This window comes from Rhamphochromis sp. 'chilingali' (assembly GCF_963969265.1).
Source record: "Rhamphochromis sp. 'chilingali' genome assembly, chromosome: 22".
Lineage (NCBI taxonomy): Eukaryota > Metazoa > Chordata > Actinopteri > Cichliformes > Cichlidae > Rhamphochromis > Rhamphochromis sp. 'chilingali'.
In genome coordinates, this window is record NC_137950.1 from 17,755,104 (window position 1) to 17,772,772 (window position 17,669).

The window sequence follows — 17,669 nt, forward strand, 5'->3', positions numbered from 1 at the left end:
CACAGCTAAAGAAAAATATGTTGTACACTTGCAATGAATGTCTAAACGCTGCAGATAGTAATCTTCATGCTTCCTAAAGAGCAGCTAAGCTTGTACGCTTCAGGTAGTCATAATAGTTTTGAGCTCCATCCATCCGCTTCTCCTTTTCAGGGTCCCGGGAGCCTATCCCAGCTATCATAAAACATGCACACTCCACACAGAAAGACCCCGGCCTGATGATGGAATTGAACTCAGGACCTTCTTGCTGTGCGGTTAACAGGTTAACATCCAGATTAATGTCCAAGTCTGACAAAACTCATGATATATATCATGAAGATGGCCAGATTCAAAAAGCTTCATTCTTGAGTCCAAAAAGAGAGATTGTACTCATATGAATGACATTTTTCATTATGTTGCATCACAATAAACTTGACCTCGGACTACCATCCTTGAGTCCAAATGGCTGTTTGTTCAAAATTACAAGAAGTGCCCTCCACAACTCCAACACATATGCACACATTCAACCAAAAACATTAAGACATAATGCCACAGACGAAGTCTTGAAAATACAGCCAATGTTGCAACATAAAATATTTAAGTAATGTCTTTGGTGAATGAATTAAATATCTGGAATTTGCATCTACGTGAAGACTGACAACTATATAAGCCTGATGAATAAACTTGTACTTGTCAGGAGGACAACTAGTCCTAAAAGTGGGAAGTCCACCAGGTCAAAAACGAATATGCTGCATCTTTTCCCACAGTGTGACGTCAAATAAACAGATAACATCCGTCTTGATTCATGCAGGTACCAGCAGTGTCATCTAACACCAAAATAAAGCACGTAGAGATCTGAATGCTGTAGTTGCTGTGGCACCATCAATCTTTCAAACTCTTTGGAAAAGTTGGTACATTTAAAATTCGAAATAAAACACCTTAAATAATACATCGCTTAGCATTTTCATAGTAGTGGATAAAAAGCTATGTAAATGAAAAATGGCTTCAGATGAGATGGAAAAGCTAAACTATCACAAAATCTAGATGAAACTAGCATGATTATCAAATGGTTTAAGAAAGCCCGATGACATAATTCAAAAACAAAATCTTTAAGACGCCAGGATGGACCAAGTATAAAAATGGACACACCATACGAGCGTGGTTACTGGTGACTCATGCACACTTGAGTAAGCTGACTTAATTTTTTGCCGACTGACTTTTTTTTTTTGCTTGCCAGCATTGAGATAAGACGTCTTTACAGCATAGCTGTCAGACGATGTGAGATTTCCTGTCTTAACTCCTTGCTCCCCTACCCGAGCTCCCTCCCCACTGCCCACCAATAGCAGAGACTGTTCAAGGATTACAGTGGACAACACAGCATATGTTGCCAGATCATAGATGGATGACGACACATTACTCACACACAGGCAATAAAAAACTGCGTATACAGCAGATTATATTTGTTAGAAGTTCAAAAATGGGATCATAAAGCCACCACTACAATTTAATTGCTTCATTAGGCTCGTTTGTGCATTAAATTGGCTCAACTGTTAAGATATGTCTTCCTTCAAGAATAATTTTGCCAGTTGTTTTACCCTCCTATTTAAAGTAAGGAAGCCTGTAACAGAAGCAATCACGGACAAAAAAAAAACAAGCTAATTTTTCATTTTGTAAGTTTTATAGTTCAACTCAATAGGGTTGTTTTTTTTGTTTTTTTAGGAAGCTGTTTAATAATGCTGGACTACAAAGAATAGAAGCTCTTGTCTATGTGTAAGGTTCATCTCAAAAAGCCTTAACCAACACCTCAATGTCACAGCGTAAGCCCAGTAAAGGAGATGGACTAATGTTTTTAGCCCTTCAATCAAATGCTTTACTCAGGACAAACCCCTGACAGGGCTGAAACAGTGTAACAAGATTAACGGATGACACTGCTGAGGCAAGTGGTGCGCGTGTGTGTTTTCAAAAATGCAATTATTTCTTTAATAAGCCTCCAGGGTCTTTCTAGCACACATGCACGCACACACATGCACGCATGAACTCAGAGTATCAGTCTAGTCCTGCAGAGAAGGAGTCAGGGCAGTGCCGGCCACTGCCTGGCACCAGACAGACCCCCGCCATCCACTCACCATGCTGACGCTAGGGATTAATACTTGGACTGCCGAAATGTGTGGTGGGGGCTGATGTGGACTCTGTGTGTCTGAGTGTGAGTGTTTCTAGGTGACTGGGGGAGGGGTCATGGGGCGCCACCTGCTTCATCTCAGACAAAACAAAGTGAGTCAAAGTAGTGCTCTCCCTCACTTACATTTACCATGAAAAACCCCCACAAAAGAATCCCACACATCCAAGTTTTATGTAGTTTTTGGAACTTAATATTAATAACTTAGTAACAAAGTAGCCAAAGAAATTTGTGTGTTGAATTCTTGTCTTTTAGTCATTAAAAATGTACGTGACCATTCCCATTAACTAATGTATACTATGAGTTTTTAGAGTCAATACTTTTAATGCAAAGATTCATCTTTCATTCATTCAGGTACTGAATTTTATACATGTAAGAGAATTAATTTTAAGGGGGTTAACCCTTCTTTATAACCCCAAAATGAGGTTCTTGAAATGCCAATATTGTTTTTAATGATTGATATTGTTTTCCTTCTTTTACTAAAACTCAGGTATCGTGACCATTTACAAATACTATCCAGTTATAAAAGCTGCTCTATTGTTCACTCAAAAACAATTTTTGAGTGATTTTGTTTTTTGTTGCATTTGGCTCAAATGTAAAATTATGGTAGGAAGTTTACATAGAGTCATGAGAATGTCATGGTAAATTTAGGCTTTTCAATATTAATTACTGTTAATTTAATTAACTGTTTTTCAAAGATATACATACAGGCTCATATATATGGCTCATATATATACACACATACCTCGACTAATTTTTGGTTAAGTTAACTTAGCAGAAATGGAAGTTCATTTAAATTGGTTGACTTCCTGGCTTTAAATGTAATTTAATTTCTTGTCTTTTAGTCATTACCACCATTACCACCTTGGAAAAAGAACAGTTCAAAAATAATATTAAAAGAACGATAAGTGTAGGTGAACTTCTGCCCAAAACTGTATATGTATAAATTTAGAAAAGATTTTTGTACAAAACAGAACAAATTCTGTCAGAATCAGAGCCACTTTAGGCAACAACCTTTTTAAGTGGGGAATTAACTGTAAGCCAGGCTCATTAAAACAATTAAGTCGACAAAATCTTGACCTTTCAGTCATGCAAGAACTGAGCAGACGAGTTACGTGTGCACACCATCAGTGAGTGGAGAGCATGAACACAAACAGGAAACACAAATGAGGAGAGCCAACAAGAGCCAAGTAAAGAACCTACAAAACCCGTTCTGCAGTTTCTTATGACTACAAAAACATGACAGCTCACTTTCATCTGAGATAGGTGATACTGAGACACACACACCACTTTCAGCACTCACTCTTAAATGAGGTAGGAGGTGAGTGTGACTAGTCAGCACTCTGAGGCCCCCCAACATTGATTAGAAAAGCACCTCTAGAGGTCACAAATGACAAGTGAGGACTGTCAACCTCTTAAGCCTGTTTTACCCACAATAACTGTGACTGAGGCCTTCATGGCCTATAGAGTGATGTTCACCAGAATTACAACTGATCAAGTGACCTGACTTGTGCAAATATGGGAAGCACCTTCTTTCATGTGACAGTATCTTTTTGTTTACCTTGCTTTTTTTTCCTGGTGGTGGCATACTGGGACTGTTGCAGTGAGCTTGGAGCAGTCTTCCTGTAGATGCTGTTACGATCCAGTGAGCCCACATAAACAGGCTTCCGGCCCATTTTTGAACTTGCGCTCCCCCCGCTTGACTCATATCCCTTCTCCTGCTCATCACTGTGCACAACAGGATCCTCAAATGGTTGTATTTCACCGAGGGCCAATGTTTGGTTCTGCTGCTCAACCCACTCCTCAGTCTTGCGATCTTTTGTAGGGTATTCCTCATATTGTGAATCTATAGACAGTGAACGCAAATCTCGGTATCGGTCTCGATACTTGTCTCGATACTCTTCCTTAGAGTATCGGCCATCATCCTCACGGTCGTAGTGGTCATAGTGGCCCGCAGCCCTCAGGTCAAGGTGTTCCCTTGTTTTGTAGTTCTGTCTGTGGTCGTACTGATCATCTCTCCAGTCATCTCCTGCGTCCTTGTATCTGTAATACCGGTCCCTCTCTTTATAATTCCAGCGTCCATCAACTTCAGAGTCATACTGGTGTCTTCCTCTACTGGTGTACCGTTCGTCAGCTCTTCGGTGAGCGTCCCTGTTATCTTCTCTGCGGTCATAGTGATGGTCGGCACGCCGATCGTAGTGATAGTCCTTCTGTTTTCGCTCATCATAGTAGCGGTCCTCATCTCGACGATGGTGAGAGTCCTCGTCTCTGGAGCGATGCCTGTCTTTCGAGTCATAATAATCCCTGTCAGGGTCACTGTAGTATTCACGGTCCCTGTAATTGTCTCTGTGTGAATAAGTGTTTTTATGATCATGGTAGTCTTCAAGCTCACTGTTGTAACTTTCATGCTCTCTGAGATCATGTCTACGGTGTTTCCGGCTTTCATAGTATTTCTTTTCCTTGTCTTCGTAACGCTCATTGTATTTCCTTTCATAATAATCCCTGTGCCTGTATTTGTCATTGTACTCATACTCCTCCATGTCACTGTGACTACGATGGTCATAACGTTCAGAGTCACTTTCTCTTACCCTGCCATCTCTCCTTCTGTCCTTGTCCAGTGTACTATAACCTTCTTGAGTTCTGAAATCATGAGTTCCTTGTTCTTGTGGCACTCTGTTGTAGCCCTGGTGGCTGTAATCTTCAGGACCCTGATAAAAACAATGTTTGCCTTTCCATTCTGATATCCTCAAGTTTAGGTGACCATCTTCTGAACGAGGGTGAAAGTAAACGTCCTGGCCTTGAGGCCTTGTATCCATGAAAGCTGCCCTATGACGGTCTTCATACTCCCAGCTCTGTTGGTGGATGACGTTGCCCTGTGTAACTTGGGCTTGGTACTGCACTTGCCACGGAGGTGGTACATGCATAGGAGGCTGTATCGGGCCAACGGGTACCATTGGGCCAACGGGCACCATTGGGCCAGCTGGCACCATTGGGCCACCATGTACTGGCATAGGTGGAGCTGGAAGTGGGTCACCGGGATGCGCTAATAAGACTGGTCCCTGAGGAGTGCCAGGAGGAACGACTCCATACCCTGGATATCCAACCTGTTGCTGCTGTAGCTGCAGTTGTTGTAAATGTTGCAGATGGGCAATCCTTTCCCTCTCTTTTGCCAAGTCAGCGTCCCCCAGCTCCTCCACGCTTTTTCCTCTCCTCATTGGAGCACCACCTGGATGATTCCAATCCACTGGACCAAACATGACTGGGTTGCCATAAACTGCGGGGCTCTTCATGCCTCCTGCTGTTTAAATCAGCCTGCCTGGAGCTGATACAGTTTCTTGCTCAACGTGGCTTAAAATCTATTTCCAAAGTCCTGCATTCCATAACAAAGCGCTGTGGGAGACTCCACCTGCCTGACATATTGTCTGTAACTCTCCACTTGTTCTTTCTGCCTCCTCTCCACTGCCTCCGCAGGACTGCCTGGCCAAAGCACCTCCCCAACCCTCAGCGCAACTGAAACAGTCCTCCCCGTAGCCACCTCAGCGAATCATGGAAGGGAAGGAGTGGCCTCCTTGGGTTAATGATTCAGTAGAGTCACATGAGTGGAAGCTTAGCCCAACAGCTCCTCCCATTGTTTAAACTGGTTAGTAGCTGTGTTTGCAGGAAAACAGCCTGTCTGGAGATTTTCTTTGAAGGTAGATGAGGACAAACTTCACAGTCTGCCTTTGCATGCCCCCACCCCCCCACCCCCCCACCCCACCCATCGCATGAACAATCCTGTCTTTTCTTGTATCCTGTTTTCTTTGTTTTTGTTCTTTCCGGTGGGCTTCAGTGCAATTCCCACCACATCACTGACCTAACTCACTTTCGGCTGCGTGTACAACCAGCTTTAGTATTGCTATTGTAACTTTCTGGTGTTATCTTTAACTCATTCACTGCCAGCCATTGGCAGTGAATGAGTTAAACCCATTGACTCATTCACTGCCATTGACGGCTATAGACGTCAATGGCAGTGAATGAGTTAACCTTGAACTAACTTCATCCTTACAGTTTGACTTTGCCCCTGCATATAATGAAAGTGCAACCACTAAGGCACAAAGACTGCCACGTGATGTCGTTGGAAAGAATTTCGCTTTTAAATGTATAAATGATTAAAAGATGAGTGTGAAGCAGCAAACAAGTAAAGTATCTGTATTTATTCACCGAGTGTGGAGAGGGAACGTCTTTGAAAGCATATGCAGCCTGATCAAGCCAGAGCAGCTAGTGAAAACGTAGCTGCTGGTGAGTACAATGAACTATTGTTGGAGACTGTCCCCACTCTCAGAAGAGACACGATCCTTTGAGTGTGAGAAAAAAACTGGGCTATTCATAAAGCGGGAGTATAAGATCGCCTCCCTTAATCTCCATCAGTTCCAAAGGGACAGGTTTAAAGGGACCTGCTTAAACTAAAATGTTTAAATGTTTATGTGATACACACGGAAACATAGACATGAACTAGTTTTAATCTAAAACATAATTGGTTGGTTCACTGAATACCTAGTTTAGGAATTACAGGGCAAATAAAACCAGGCTAGTTTATAAAACCAGAGCTTATGTCTCAATAAAAGGCTTTACGAATGTTAAATTCAGAGAAGAAAAGTCAAAATGAAACACAAGCACAGATGCAGCTAAAACAGACTTCAGAGTCTGTGAATACATTACAAAATACAGCTGTTTTTAGTCTTGATTACTGTAAGTATTTAATATCCATGATTTAGCAACTCATCCGTCAATCCTCAGTTTCACAAGGTAGGACTGAGTATAGAAATCCTACTTAGACATTGTTCTTTTCTTACATCAGACTTGTTTAATTATCAGTTTTCAACATCTCAGCTTTCAATAGCAGAACACGACCGAAACTGTGTTTGTGTGCTTGGCTGCAGGAATGTCAAATACAGCATTCCTCTCTGTGGCTGCGTCCGCTTACGTGCATGTGCGGGACTTGATTAATAATTAGATTTCTTGCAAAAGCAACATCCAGAAATAAGGTCATATATTAAGCCTTTCTACTTTCTCATAGTGGGCCAACTGAGGGAAACCTGAATCTGACACGGATACTGCAAACCGTGACAAACAGATCAGGATCGGGCTGTGGTGTCGTGAAAGTTGAAGGGAGGCGTTTTAATTAAAAGGTACTCAAGGTCAAAGAGCTTAAAGAGAAAAGAAAACCCTGCACTTGTCTGTAAGAAAGGGAGCACTGTTTACTGCCACCAAGCACTTTTTAAAGGCTTTTTTAAACAGGCTTTGTCACATAATTACTATAGCATATAGAACATATGGTACTAGTTGGACAAAAAGATCAAAACATTAGCTTTTGGCACAGTCGTATCACATAAAACATTTTTGTCCTACAATATCCACAAACTCATACTAACTGCACATGAAAGAAATCATATCGAGATTATATGATGAACCTCAATATACCATATTGTGACATGCATCATCAGCTATAGGTTTGAGCCATACAAACAATACTTAAATGCATTTTTCTCCTCTTTTTATAACACGCTGTTCCCAAAACATTGATGCTGTTCATCTGGATGTAGCATTTTCAGTGGGAGGAATATCGTTTAACATTTCACCCCAAAAGGGACGTGTTTAGCATTTAAAACTTATTAATAAACCCTGATTAATGTAGCATGTGTTCAAAAATATTATCCCTGTTTATGGGTTTGAAGTGGCCTCAGGAAAGTAAATAAAAGGCGGAGCAGTGTTGAAGTTACTCCCTGCCTTGTCACAATAAGCTTCTATTGTCTTTTTGACGTCACACTTATAAACACACCCTGTAAAAGCATTCATTCCTAAGTGGCGCGTGTGTCTATACAGACACATAGCATCAGGATGACAAACGAGTTTTTTTGCTACAAAGATCCTGAAAGAATTCCTGATATGTGCACACCTTTATCCAAGCATTAAATGGGAATAACAAAGACAAATGTAATGTTGTACCTACACTGTAGACTAAAAGCTTTTCTTTGCAATGCTTTGATTATCATGTCAAACACTGTTTTCCTCTTCAGCAAATACCAAAGGAAAAAGGAGACTGAATATCTGATTTATTGCTGTGAATGGAGGGTGAAAGAATTCCTGCAGTGTTGTAAGGAAACAGAAAATATGTGGCTGTATGACCCTTAATGGAACCTGTAGCCACCAGATCCTGTTCCTGCCCTGAGGTTTTAGTAGCAAACACAAGACCAAGAATTCAAAAGCACAGGAGAGTGATTGATAAAATATAATCATTATGAGTGATTGGATTTAAGGCTTCTTAATGAAGACTAAAAAACTATTTTAAAGTGTATTAATTAATTAAACGAGTACATGCCCATACTACAGTTATCTGGTCTGCTTGTACTGTTGACAAAGTGATATACTTACTCACTATGAAAAAAGTAATAAACAGTGCTGTTTATACAAACAGAAGATAAATAGGGATCAGATTTTTTAAGTGTCCTTTTTTTTAGCTTCGCTACTATAAAAATGTCATTTTAATCCATTCTCAGATGGTGACATCAAAATGCACTACTGTGAAAAGGTCCTGGGAAAAAAAGACATCTCTTATTTCTTTTTATTTTACTGGGAACGTGGAAAAAATACGTGATTCAATTTACAGAAACATGCATGTAAACAAGCATATAAGACAAAAAAATCTGAGTTTGTACAATTCTATCGATAAAAGTCATCCATCTTTATATTTCTTAAGTACGTGGCTTTCAGATACTATTCATCTGTAGACAGTTTGTCTTTCTCTAATAGGCTGTTCCAATGCCAGCATGTTATCTAAAGATTACTCATTTACGGTGGACAGTAAAGCAGCTGAGGATTGGTTCCTCCCATAGTTTTACAGTTGTTTTGCTTTTACCAAGTTTATAGTGGTTTTCCACTTCTAAGTATTGTTATATTTCTATCATGATTGTTTAGGCATGCATCGCATGCTTGACAAGCAAGGATATATATTTTAGATGTTATAAATGTCTCTTTGTGTTCCTCTTCCTATCCCTGTGTAAAGCACTTGGATGTGTAGTGACGCAATAAAGTGAAAACTACACATAAATTTGACTCGAAATTCCACTAAAGAAAATTCTGTGTTTTTGCAACAGGCTGCTAGTACAAAGTGCCTAAAGGTCGAATTTATGTCTAGAAACACTGGTTCCTTAGGTGTCTTGTTTATGTTTGAATGATCTTTAGGTCATTATGAAGTGATTTATCTGCAATAAAATCCTCTGAAAATGGTCAGGTGCAAGGACTAGATTGGCTGCCTTTTCCCTCATTTTCAATGTCCACGGAAAAATTTGAATGACCTCCAAAGATCCTAGAGAAATATTGCTCCAAATCATTTTAGCAAAAATCAAGGCTGGTTCAACAGAAGCAAATGATAAAGAAATGAGGGGTGGCTCAAGACTTGCACAGTGCATCATATATATATATAATAAAATCAAGCTTTGTGGATATAAATTACTCTTCTGTCATGAAATTAAAATCATACAATGCTTCATAAGAGTTATAAGGGTATAAATGCTAAAAATGGGACATTTTAGCCCATTGCTAGATGGTTTCAGGGCATAAATAATATCAGACATAATTATCTGATGTAGATAAATATTGGCATAATATAACTCCTTATCATATAGAAGTTTAAAGACATTATCTGCTGGGAAAATACCTCAAAATCATTTATTACAATGATGCAGGATTTACCTTAATAGCCATATAAAACTTGAGAAGTGGTAGCTATGATAGGAAAAATATTTTATAACGTAATATTTTGTTATAAGTGAATATTTTTAATATTTTCAGAGTAGCACTAAACCTTCAACTTCTATACTGCTATAACCCACAGGGACCGTAACTTTGGTTGTGCAGCTTACGTCCAAACCAAAATAAATTACTCAGTCAATACAACACAGACTGGTAAATATCTAATAACCACATCTCTTACATCCCCACAGAATTCAGTCTCACCTGCCATTCTGTGTGCCGTTGCTTTCTGAGTCCAAACAGTGAGGAGAGCTGTGCCACGGGCCATGTCACAGCTCGCCACAACCACACTTTGGTTCCCACTCTAGAGTGGGCCATGCTCCGTCTCCACTTTATGCTATTACAAAATTCCCCAAATCCCATTCAGTTCCCCCGGGATCTTTACTCATCTTGGAAAGGAAGCGACGATGGAGGGGGGAAACAGGGGAAAAGGTCCAGAGGGAGAAACTTGGAGTGAGTACGAAAGCCACTTATGTGGCACTGCTAACCCTTTCACTATGTGCAGGAATGCAATTCATATCTATGTGAAAAAATGTTGGGCTACCAAAGACAGCACAGTGCGCCCGGACGGCAGCAAGCAATGAAAGCCCAATAGCTCTGAATGACAGTGATCTATCAACTGCTGGTTTATTTTATCTACAACTCTGGACGAAGATCATTTAATTTCATGTTATTTACCAATCAAATAATTACGTTTTTAAGATACTCTTACACTTAGTTATGGAAATAATTTACTGCTGAAGCAGGAAATCACTGACAGCAAACGAGATACAAAAACTGTGAACAGCAATAAAAACCTCACTGTAAAGGCGCTCCACAGTGGTTCTGCCACATTCGCTGTAGTTTTATCATTAGCACTGTACGGAGGGAAAGCAACCCCCTCCCCCCCCCCGACATGTACATACACACCACAGACAGACAGACAGTTATGATAATCCTTAATTTAAATATACAGTTCCCCTTCCGTTGATGACTGCAGACAGTAAATAGGGATGTTTGGCTTAAAATGTTTATATTTGTCTTGTGTCTGTGTGTGTGTGTCTGTGTGTGTGTGTGTGCACCATGTTTAGATATCTTTGTGAGGACCAAAGATTGGAATGCTACTACACTTGTGGGGAGCGACGGTCCCTTATGGGGACAAAATGCCTGTTCCCACTAGTTTGAGACTCAAAATGTGCTTTTAGTGTGAGGGTTACAGTTAGGTTGTAGTTAGGTTTAGGCTAAGTGTTAAGGTTGGGCTTAAGCGTTATATCAATTAGATGTCCTCACTAAGATATGAAAACAAGTGTGTGTCTCAGAGATTTGGACAACAGGGGCCTGTGCTTCGTACCGCGCTAAGTGAGTTAGCTGGATTAGATTGTTGACGATTTCGCGTGATCCTGGATCGTTCGGTTCCCCGAAGCCCATCCGGGACTTGCTGTCATAGCAACAGAGCCGTAAGCGTAAACCTGCTGGGGAGCAGGTTTACTTTATGTAAACAGGATTAGATCGCGGCCACGCAGGTATGTCCGCTTCATTTATACGAAAGCAACAGCGATATTCCACCACTGTTTCACCATAAATAAATAACATCACTGTAACCAAAGATAATGCAGCACTTGATCCTTTTATTGATTTCACACAGATACATACAGGTCATTCCCTAAAAAAGGGAAATGTACTATTAACATTCTATTACATGTATGTGATTATTACAGATGTAATTCATATTTCAGAGTAGTAATTGTAAATTACTTCGTGTAATCAAGATGAGAGACCACGGCTATAAAAGCGAAGGTGGATTTGGGAAGTCTGTCGCAGTCATATCCTGTCCGTTTACGCGAGCAACCCATTGCGGAAGGTGCAAGATTGATAAGGAGAGTCCTCAGAATTCAGCGTATATTGCGGGACAGACAGGATCCTTTAGCTCAGCGCGACAGTGTGCTCATAGAGAGATATCGATTTTCCCGTGAGGGTATTATTCACTTAACCAACTTGTTGACGAGGGGGTGCAGGACCACCACCTGTCTTTTTTTTTGCTCTGCCCTTTTCTTGGTTGCTGTTATGAACAAACAAACAGAGTATTCCAGGGTCTCTTTCCAAGAGACGACAAGCAATATAAGTGATAAATATTACCATTCTGTAGAATATTCTTATATTTCACTTTTACTTGTCCCCATGTTCTAGTGGGTCCTGTTGTGGCTCTAATGTGAAAGGGGATATAATATAACATATTATAATATAATATAATGTAATATAATATTGGATAATATGGTGTGATATGATAAATCTACCCTACCGCCTACTGGTGTTGGCCAGAGGGGCCGATGGCGCAATATGGCAGCCTCGCTTCTGTCAGTCTGCCCCAGGGCAGCTGTGGCTACAACCGTAGCTGCCTCCACCAGTGTGTGAATGTGAGAGTGAATGAATAGTGGCATTGTAAAGCGCTTTGGGTGCCTTGAAAAGCGCTATATAAATCCACTCCATTATTATTGTTATTATTGAATTACTTACGAGTTTGATTTGTCAGCAACTTCCTGCCAGCCCTCTCTCCTTGCTTTTGCAGCCTTTGCAGTGTTCCCTTGCGTTTTAATTAAACTCTGAAACTCCTGAAATCCCTCACTCAAGAGTTCTTGCTCTGCTGCCGAAAAATACCGAGCGCGCTCCTTCGACATTTTCGCCGACCAATCAAAGGGTTGCCGATCAATGTTTCTACTATCGATGCGTAGCCCCTGTTGGGCCACCCAGTGATCTCACATTACTTCATCCAGCTATACTAATCGTCAACAACAGGTGTGTTCGGGGAACCGGATTAGCGCGCTCACGGTTAGCGCGATGATTTGATCTTGGATGTTTCATTTGATCTTGGATGTAGTAAGCGACGTACGAAGCACAGGGCCCAGGTCAAAGAGGAAATCTAGTAAATACCAATGTCTCATTTTAAAATTCTTTTTATATTACATTTTGTCTTTGGCGAATGAGGATTATCCCGTGAAGTAACCCACGGGCAACAAGAGCAGCTATGACATCAACTAAAAACAAGATTTTCCTCAGATTTGATTTGTTCTGCATTGTTTCTGTGTGTATGCAACTCATCCTGTAAGCAAACCGTCAAACTTGTGGAAAACATCTACATGGAGATGCCGATGTGCACTTTGAAGAAGCATCTCTAACTTTCTGTTAAAATATCACATTCAGACTAAATAAATATACATTTGCTGGGAATAGCAGTTGAACAATTGTAACATGCACTGTTATATAGTTACAAATATCCAAACTTCTGTCTCCAGATGATGAATATTTAATTGATAAATCGATAATCAGAATATTTGCATATTAGATTCTTGTTGACTGTCACCTAATTAATTATTCGACTTACTGTTGCAGCTCTTCCCATAGCTCTATTTTAATCTGTCCTTGAGATATTTACAAGTTTAAAATCGAGCCCTCACCTCCAACTCCAATGACTTCTATCATGTCGTCATTACTGAGAATACCTAGTTTACGGTCTCGCCCAATAAAACTTGCAATCCCATGTAACCTGATCCTCCGACAGTTTTACCATCTTACCTTGTAGCTGCTGCTGCTCCAGGGCCAGCGTCTCCAGCGTGTAATTGCAGAACTCTAGATTCTCCAAGGCCTGGACGCGGGCTGTCTCATCCTGCTCCTCCTCCTCCAGCATTGCCCTGAGTTCCTCCGCCGTGTGTGCGTAAGCCTCCATGTCGCGTTCCACTTCTTGTAGCCGTAGCAACAGCTGTTGCCTTTCCTCCTCCTCTTCCTCCCTCTGTGTCTGAGTCTCTAGCTCCATCTCTCCATCTCTCTCCAGCTCTTGCTCTGCCTCAAGCTGACACTGGATCTCATGTTCCTGGGCAGCTTCAGGGTCGCCCTGCTCAACCTGGCCTCCCGTTGTTTGGTCGAGGAGGTTTGCAGCCGGCTCGTCAGGGGTGTAAAAGATGGGTGTGTTGATGAGGGAGTTGCCAGTTGGAGGAGTAGTGCGATTCTGTCTCGGGCACCGGGGAGGAGGGCGTGGAGCCGGGCGAGTCGGTTTGTACGCAGCTGGAGCTGGTGGGCGCGTGGCTCTGGGACGAGGAGGCGGAGGGCGGAGGGTTCTGCGTCTTTCCAAAGAGTGAGAGTCAGACTGCAGGAGGTGGGACACAGGAGAGTGTGAGGAGCCTCGAATGATATCCCTTTCGTCTTTGTAGTCCACGATAGAAAAGTGCCGTGAGATATGGGGCTGATTGCTCAAGCTTTTCTCAAATTCAAAGAGCTGCTGTGACAGCTTCGTCTCCAGGTCACTGGTCGAACTTGCCAAGGTTTCTAAGGTTACGGATGAAGGCAGTAGCCCATTAGAGCGACGTGTCATCTGTTGGTTACGCAGGCGGATCTCAGAGCTCATCATATCAGCATCGCTGGCACTTGCATGGCGAGTTAGCCTCTTATACTTTTGGCCCTCCACACTGTTTAATACCTGACCTCTGTTATTGATGGAGGCGTTCTTTCTTTGCTGCCTCTGGTAATATTTGCTGTCTTTAGACCACCCAGGTTGGGTGTTATGAAGTGTTAGGCTATGACTTAACCTGGGTTGTTGATGCTGATGGTTACCATTGGTAGAGGTAGGCAGATTTCTGCTAGTAGCTGGGCCAACGTGCTGCCTATGGCTATGTGGGGGAAAGTTAGGCCGTGGTGGCAGCCTGGGCCTTTCTGGAGTGGATTTCGGCCTCTGAGGCCCCCTTTGTGCTGGGGGGGCAGGTCTACGTGGCTGAGAGTCAGCCCTTTGACCACAGTCTGTCTGCCCTGCGTTACCAGTCTGAGCAACAGTACTTTGGTTTTCACATGCCCACCGGTGCTCCTCAGCCCTCTCAAAATAGTCCAGGTCCCACACTGTGTGATCCTCATACATGCTCCACTCTTTCTCTGGATCACTGAGACATAAAGGATCAGAGGTGTGTTCAGTATTGCTGACCTCCTTCTCTTCTTCCGGCTCAACAACACCCGTTTCTTCTGCAATTTTTTGAACATGCCCCTCTATTTTGACAAAGCGATGAGGAAAGATACCCCGCTGCCCTCGCACCTGTCCCTCCAGCCAACCATCTTCCAATGTGCCGACAATACGGATTCGATCCCCCACATCAAAGTCCAACTCGCCTGGTTCCATGGCTCGAAACTCATACAGTGCTACTCCATAGACTCCGCCCTCCTCTTCCTCCTGCTCTTCCTCTACTACTTTTTGTTCTTCTTCCTCTCTCAACGTTTCCTCCTCTTCTTCCATTCCTGCCTCCTCATTGCCCTCTTCAGCCTCAAAGGCATCCTCGTAGATGCATGGCTGAGGGTCTTTGTTCAAATACTGGGAGTCTACAGGTTCCTGAGGAGACCGAAGGGGACCTGATAGCTCCACAAACCCCTCTGGGAAGTTTCCCCTGCGGCCATCAAGTTCGCCCTGGAACCAGCCCGGCTCAGGCAGGCCTGTGATGATGATCACGTCCCCCTCACGGAAGTCCAGCTCCTCACTGAGCTGCGCATGGAGGCTCATAAGGGCCCGGGCTTGACCTAGAGCATAAGGTGGGAGCTCTGACGCCTGGGCCTGGGCTGAGCGCTCAGACAGCTGCCGGGAACGGCACGAAAGGGTCAGCTCCTTCACACATGATGTCGGGAAGAGACCACGGGCACCCCAGGCATTACAGCCACGTTGCCAGATTTCTCCGAGGTCCACGGACCCTCCTGCCTCCCCAACTACCACATCACCTGAAGAGACAGAGAATAAAGAGGATTTAATTTAATCTGGATATTAATGAAAATAAGATTATTAAAGGACAGAGAGTTTCTGTTCTGTCACTTAAATGACTGTTGATAAGATACACATTAAGCACACAAGAGCTCATGCTAGTTCCCTAAATAAATCTACAGTAAAGATGTTGTCTATATTCTTACTATTCAACCAATTAAACAAGAGCTCTCCTGCTTGTGTGCGGCCATAAACTAAGAGCAATTTTATTGATATATAGTTACTTGTTTTTCTTCACTTTTTGCAGAACATTGATTTTTTTTTTCATGTTTTTGTGTGAAATCAAGTTGCTTGGCTCAAGTAAATTGCTTAATTGTAGCATTTTTAATAACCTGTTTTGGGTCTACACTGTCCCTAACATAGAACTGGAGAATCCGGGATTATGGGAATGTGGGTTGGATGGTGAGGAGTCATGGAGGTCACATTCCAAAGACCTGCAGCTCCACCTCCCATTGTGTCTGGGACCAAAACTGGCACACAGCCATCCTGACCGTGGAAATCATACTGGAAATGAACGCTTCAACTCTCGGATGGCCAGTAATGACTGTTTCCTATGTGTCCTCTACTATTTATGACAATACAAACATACACTGCACTGCACAAGTGACTACGGCTGATAATGGGCTATGATAAGAATCGAAGGCAAACACAATGATAAGTATGTAGGGATAATAAAAGAAAGCTGGGTGAATTATTAACTAATTATCTGCTACAGTTGGATTCAAATGCTTCAGCACGACCAGCAGTGATCAGCTACATGAAGTAAAAAAATTCTGTTGTTTAAAATCAGTTGAATTCTGAAAATCGTGAAGATCTTTCTTGTCATTACATGAATACTCACACACAACAAAACTGCCATCTCTCAGTAGTACACAGTAATTAAGTAAATAAGGAATTTGAATAGGAACTGATCATATAAAAAGAACAAGGAAAATAAAAACTGATCAAATAAGTCAGAGTATGAAGAACAGTGTGGTAAGATCACACAACAGAACATGGAAAAAAGGGTATTTTTTTTGTGTAGTCGCATGGGTTTTTACTGTTCTATAGCAACTCCCAGGGTGAAAGGTCACTTAATTCAACTACTTCTAAGGCTACTGCTACTACTAGCACTAATAACATTAAAAGTATGAAAAGTGTTACCAATATAAAAGATCTGTGCAAACATCTGTGCTGTCTGCCTGAGAGTGTTGCAAGTGACAAATCGTAAAAAAAGAAGAAAAAAACACCACAATGAGAAACAGAAACATGCAGAGAAAACAAAAAAAATCATCATCTAGGGACGTTGGTTTAAATTTTGCCAATGAGGACATCTAGTGGCCAGTTCTGGAATCAGCTTTGTTTTTATCATTTAAGCCCATCTCTTTTCTTTAAGTACATACAGCAGCTACCATCAAAAAATACCTGCTGGTTTTATGTTATATGAATAAAATTGGACATATTTAGTAATATTTCACTGGGCCTTGATCTTTGAGCATTGTGAATAAGAATGATCCGATCATGCTTACATGCAGAAAAGCACAATGAGCTGAATAGAGATACAATCTCTAAAGGCTGTATTGAGTTTCATATCTTTATTCTTTGTGCAAAATGGATGGACTACATTGACGGATGAATGCTTGTAACATATTGATATACATTAAGGTGGGGAAAAATGTACCCCAGCAACAAGGAATACTGTTATCTGATTGGCTGGTAGGTCGCTAATCCGCAAGAGCTATGACCTCCGTAGAGAAATGTAAGACTCCCCCATTCATTTCTGTCTAATATACTGAAATTAGAATCCACCAACTTAATATGCCTTTACACCTTAGTACAGCTTTAACCTTAATGTATACATGGAGTTCATACCTACCAGTCAATCAGATAACAGATTTTGAATTTCAAAATTCAAAATCTCATGGTAGGAATCTCAAAATTTCGATTTAATAACTTGAAATTTTGAGATAACTTAAACATTCTGAC

General features: G+C 41.7%; 1 protein-coding gene across 5 annotated transcripts in view; it reads right to left on the minus strand.

The window, feature by feature from the left end:
- Positions 1-17,669, minus strand: part of dnmbp (dynamin binding protein) — a 50,328-nt gene that overhangs the window by 13,547 nt on the left and 19,112 nt on the right. For 4 of the 5 annotated variants that reach the window (XM_080873329.1, XM_080873328.1, XM_080873327.1 and 1 more), the window contains exon 4: positions 13,493-15,664. In XM_080873329.1, coding sequence (XP_080729455.1) covers positions 13,493-15,664 — 2,172 coding nt within the window. Of the gene's footprint in view, positions 1-3,713; positions 5,633-13,492; positions 15,665-17,669 lie in introns of those variants that run through there. The other variant, XM_080873330.1, reaches the window with a different exon arrangement.